The 5,441-nt window shown below is 34.1% G+C and overlaps 1 protein-coding gene across 1 annotated transcript in view; it reads left to right on the forward strand.

The window, feature by feature from the left end:
* The window catches only part of LOC107738967 (actin-binding LIM protein 2-like), a 72,602-nt gene that overhangs the window by 31,761 nt on the left and 35,400 nt on the right, over positions 1-5,441 (forward strand). Inside the window, exons 4-6 of the mRNA XM_016550902.1 lie at positions 578-684; positions 873-999; positions 1,243-1,336. Of these exons, the coding sequence (XP_016406388.1) occupies positions 578-684; positions 873-999; positions 1,243-1,336 (328 nt within the window). The remainder of the gene's footprint in view (positions 1-577; positions 685-872; positions 1,000-1,242; positions 1,337-5,441) is intronic.

The raw sequence follows: 5,441 nt of genomic DNA on the forward strand, positions 1-5,441 counted from the left end.
AATTCTTTAAAAATCCTACAATGTGATTTTCTGGATTTTTTTTTCTCATTTTGTCTCTCATAGTTGAGGTATACCTATGATGAAAATTACAGGCCTCTCTCATCTTTTTAAGTGGGAGAACTTGCACAATTGGTGGCTGACTAAATACTTTTTTGCCCCACTGTATGTGGGGGCGTGTTCGAACGAGCCGTTTTAGGTAGGTGTGGCTAACTCTTAACTTTTATAAAGAATATCTCTTTGGATTTGAGACTTTAGTCTTTGCAACTTTACAGATCTTCTTTATGCACCAAGAGCTTGTAACACTCTAAAGAGAAAGGAAAAAATGAAATCGCATCATATGACCCCTTTAAAAGATTAACAAAGCAGTAATCATCTTACAATGTTTGCCAACTGCAAATATGCTCAAATGTTTAGCTTTGTCACCCTTTTGTGAGTTTTTCATAATGTAGTGCCCCTGCATCTGAGCCTAATTGAAAATGGTTTGAGAAACTAGTTTAAAGTTCATCCTTATGTGAAAGTGACTTTATAACTTTAGTGAATGATGAGGTGACTGTGTGTGTGTGTGTGTTTCTGGCAGGCAGCCGTTTCCAGCTGGGGGCCGCGTGACGTTTAATGGGAAGGAGTGTGTTTGTGAGAAATGCACTCAGCCAGTCAACAGCATGGCACCCCCACAGGCTGTGCACAGTAAGTACTCTGTGTTTCTGCATTGCAATCTATTCCATTCTATGTTAGCCTCTTTCTCTTACACGCACACACTCACTCACTCAGTCACTCACTCACTCACTCATTAATTTCCTAAATGTCTGCAATGACAGCTTTCCCTGCCATTTCATTAGTAAAACACTACACTTTTGTTTTCGCTCTCTCTGCAGATTGCTGTGGCTGTGGAAAGGAGTTTAAAAATGAGCAGTCTCTGGTGGCGTTGGACAAGCACTGGCATCTTGGCTGCTTCAAGTGCAAAGTGTGCAATAAAGTGCTAAATGCAGAATATATCAGCATGTTAGTCCCACTCTTACTCTTCTCTGCATGTGAATGTGTAGATGGGTGATTGTGTGTGCTTTATCGATCGTAGTAATGTGATATGGTAATCTGCAAGCCTGCTGAACCCTGTAGAATGACTCAACGTTATTGATCTGCTCTAATATAAAAGAACAGGGGATTCTCAAGACCAGAGAGCATACAGAGATATGTCACCATCCTTGAGTTCAAGTGAAATACATCATGTGTGTTGATGTTCTGCAGGGACGGGATCCCCTACTGTGAGGCAGACTACCATGCCATGTTCGGCATCCAGTGTGACACCTGCAAGAAATACATCACTGGGAAAGTACTTGAGGTTTGAAGAAATCTTTTCTATTTGTTGGGTGTCCTTTAATGAACAGATTCATTAATAGATGGAAGTAAATGAATGGATGGCTTAATAATATTGTTAACATTGATTAAAGTGCACATGAAATCAAAATGAACCTTCTTTTCTTTTCTTTTTTTCAAGACCAGAAAAAAAAGTTGAAGATTGAAATATTAAAATCAAAAGTTTGAGCCAGTGTTATTGATATACTATTATAGCATTTATAATTTTTTTTAATTAGCTTTTATTTTTGGATTTTGTTAGATGTTTTAGTTTTTAATTTTGGTTTAGGTTTTAGTCATTTTGTTTTGTGTTTTCGTACTTTTTATTAGTTTCAAAAAATGTATTTCTGTTTAGCTGTAGTTTATTTTTATTTCTATTTTAGTTTTTGTGATTTTAGTACTTCAGCTTCAACTTTTTATTTATTTATTTCAGGTAGTGGACAAGGCAACCCTTCTAATTTTCATTTAAGTTTTTAATCTAATTTTTATATATTTTTTCCAGCTTTATTACAAAAATGAACTAAAAGGTTTTTTGTTTACAGAAACAACACTGGTTTGTACAGGATATATTGAAGGGTTCATCCAGTTTTTTTAAAAATAGCCAATAGACTTTAGTTACATGACAGCCATGAATGATGTGGATGGAGGAACATTCTCATTCTAGAGAACATTTGATTGGACAAAAATCTGCAGTACAGGATGAGTCATCATTATTTTGATTTTTGATCCATTTTCTTAGAAGAGACAGACTTCAAATTTAACTTATGGCTCTCCAGTGCGACCATTTCAGTCGCATTTGTGACTGAAAACTACTGCGTGTGACTATGAAAATATATTTAGGAGCACCAGTGCGACTGACCCGATCAGCATACTGCTCTAATATAAAAGAACAGGGGATTCTCAAGACCAGAGAGCATACAGAGATATGTCACCATCCTTGAGTTCAAGTGAAATACATCATGTGTGTTGATGTTCTGCAGGGACGGGATCCCCTACTGTGAGGCAGACTACCATGCCATGTTCGGCATCCAGTGTGACACCTGCAAGAAATACATCACTGGGAAAGTACTTGAGGTTTGAAGAAATCTTTTCTATTTGTTGGGTGTCCTTTAATGAACAGATTCATTAATAGATGGAAGTAAATGAATGGATGGCTTAATAATATTGTTAACATTGATTAAAGTGCACATGAAATCAAAATGAACCTTCTTTTCTTTTCTTTTTTTCAAGACCAGAAAAAAAAGTTGAAGATTGAAATATTAAAATCAAAAGTTTGAGCCAGTGTTATTGATATACTATTATAGCATTTATAATTTTTTTTAATTAGCTTTTATTTTTGGATTTTGTTAGATGTTTTAGTTTTTAATTTTGGTTTAGGTTTTAGTCATTTTGTTTTGTGTTTTCGTACTTTTTATTAGTTTCAAAAAATGTATTTCTGTTTAGCTGTAGTTTATTTTTATTTCTATTTTAGTTTTTGTGATTTTAGTACTTCAGCTTCAACTTTTTATTTATTTATTTCAGGTAGTGGACAAGGCAACCCTTCTAATTTTCATTTAAGTTTTTAATCTAATTTTTATATATTTTTTCCAGCTTTATTACAAAAATGAACTAAAAGGTTTTTTGTTTACAGAAACAACACTGGTTTGTACAGGATATATTGAAGGGTTCATCCAGTTTTTTTAAAAATAGCCAATAGACTTTAGTTACATGACAGCCATGAATGATGTGGATGGAGGAACATTCTCATTCTAGAGAACATTTGATTGGACAAAAATCTGCAGTACAGGATGAGTCATCATTATTTTGATTTTTGATCCATTTTCTTAGAAGAGACAGACTTCAAATTTAACTTATGGCTCTCCAGTGCGACCATTTCAGTCGCATTTGTGACTGAAAACTACTGCGTGTGACTATGAAAATATATTTAGGAGCACCAGTGCGACTGACCCGATCAGCATATTTGTGTTTGAGCTCAGGGGAGCTTCAAAGGTTTCTACTCACAACGTGTTTTTGCAGCGTTGAGTAATGTAGTATCACAGACATATCTCTTGACTCCTTGAACGCAATTAATGTTAATCAGAATCCACTCACTCAACAACGTTTTGTTCAGGAAGCTCACGAATCCTCTCATTATAACAAAGTGTAGACATAATGTAAATAAGAGATTCACTCTGCAGTGTAGGGAGCTTCGTTGACTATAAAGGAACTTTGTGAGATTGCAGTGAGCTAAGTGAGTTCACTGCAACTTAATAATTTAATAATTATTAATAATCAGCTTTTAATGATTATTAACAGAGTTTGCAAATATGATATTGATTTAATACAACATTAAAATAACAAAATAATAAGTGACTTACATTGTCTGACTACACACTACTAAGTCATTGTCTGACTAAACACTATTGTCTGATTTTGCTCTATTTCGTCAATGAAAATAGTTTCAAACAATAGTTAGCTGAACCACTACACATCTCCAAGCAAACACAGCGGTGTTTCATTTATGAATGAACGAGCGTTTTTAATCGAATCTAGCGAGTCAATGATTCAATTACCCATTCATAAAGACAGTCACTTGCTTCATTCCTGAATGAATCAGCAGCTCGAATGAATCAATTGAATGAATGATTCAGTGATAAAATCAGTGACTTGCCACCCCCAACTGGCAGTTTTAGTTTAATTTTTAAAATATAATTTCAGTTATTTAAATCATTTCATATTTCTATATTCAAAATCTTATATTTAAAACATTAATCTCAACATGAATTTATTAATTTAATTGCACTCATGCCACCTCTGAGCCTCATTAAACGTCTGGAAATATACCTACATGCCACTTTTGTGTTCTTTTGTGCCACCTCTGTAGTGCAAATGAATTTTGTTAATGCTGATTTCATTTGATTGCTAACTTTTTCATATTCTACTTCTTCTTATTCTATTGCTTTAATTATACATTTTTAAAAAGCTTATAACATTTTTGAATTTGACATAAAAGATGACATACTTTTAATAAAGTTAGAAAATATGTAATTACAAAGGTAAAAAAAATCCCCCTGTAAATCACTTTAAGGAGTCAGATATCACCTCGTAATGGGAAGGCTAATTTTTGTTACTGATCAAAAGGTGCTCCTGAATTTTTCGACTGTGCTCCTAAATTTTTTAAATTAGGAGTACAAGTGCTCCTAAAAAGAAAAGAAAGCGTTGAGCCCTGCTTGTGTATTTCTGCTAAAAAAAATTGTCAACTTTTAAGAGTGCACTGGCATAAAACCTAGATGGTCTCAAAGTGAAATGACATAGAAATAAAGCCACAAAACGAATTCTGGTGTGATTCTGGCCACTTATCATGATGCAGTTCATTCCCAATTGATACTATTAAGTCCCGCTTTTCTTATCAAATATTCTGTTTCACTCTGAAATATGTCACATGAGTAAAATGGATCGTTAATGCTTCAGGCTTGTACTCTATAATCCCAGTGGTCATATAGGGCAGAAACTGAGTGGGTGCTTACAAAGACAATCTCAGACAGTCAATTCACAACCCATCTGAAGCCTAATTACAGTATAGAATATATCTCCTCATATTGCATCTCCCTCTCACTTTTTCTGTTTTATTCACTCTCTTTTGTTCTTACATGCAAACTCTTCCTCATTTTTCTTTAAACAGCTATTTTGTTACACCCTAACAAGCACCCTATTGATGTAGTTGTTTTTTGTATCTGCTAAGTTTCCCATTGGGTGGTCTCATATGAATAAGAATTGCTTGTAGAAATAATTGCAAGTTAGGTGTGTATTTCATATCTGTCACATATACATACATAACTACAGCTTTGTGTACTTTGAAGCTCTATAAATAAGTGTATCTGTTTGTGCCAGGAGTGGGACACTGTTGCTATAGTGACTGTCCATTGGCACTGCCACTTGCTCTCAGTAACCCAAAATTAGTTCAAATCACTGTGACATCATGGTTTAGGATGGTAGTTTTAACTGCACAATTTCCACGCCAAGTGCTTTGAGCAGATGTAAATTAAATGAAGTCATGCAAAACAATATATTGGCATATATATATATATATATATATATATATATATATATTT

This window comes from Sinocyclocheilus rhinocerous, unplaced genomic scaffold (assembly GCF_001515625.1).
Source record: "Sinocyclocheilus rhinocerous isolate Xijiao unplaced genomic scaffold, SAMN03320098_v1.1 scaffold735, whole genome shotgun sequence".
In the NCBI taxonomy this organism is placed as follows: Eukaryota; Metazoa; Chordata; class Actinopteri; order Cypriniformes; family Cyprinidae; genus Sinocyclocheilus; species Sinocyclocheilus rhinocerous.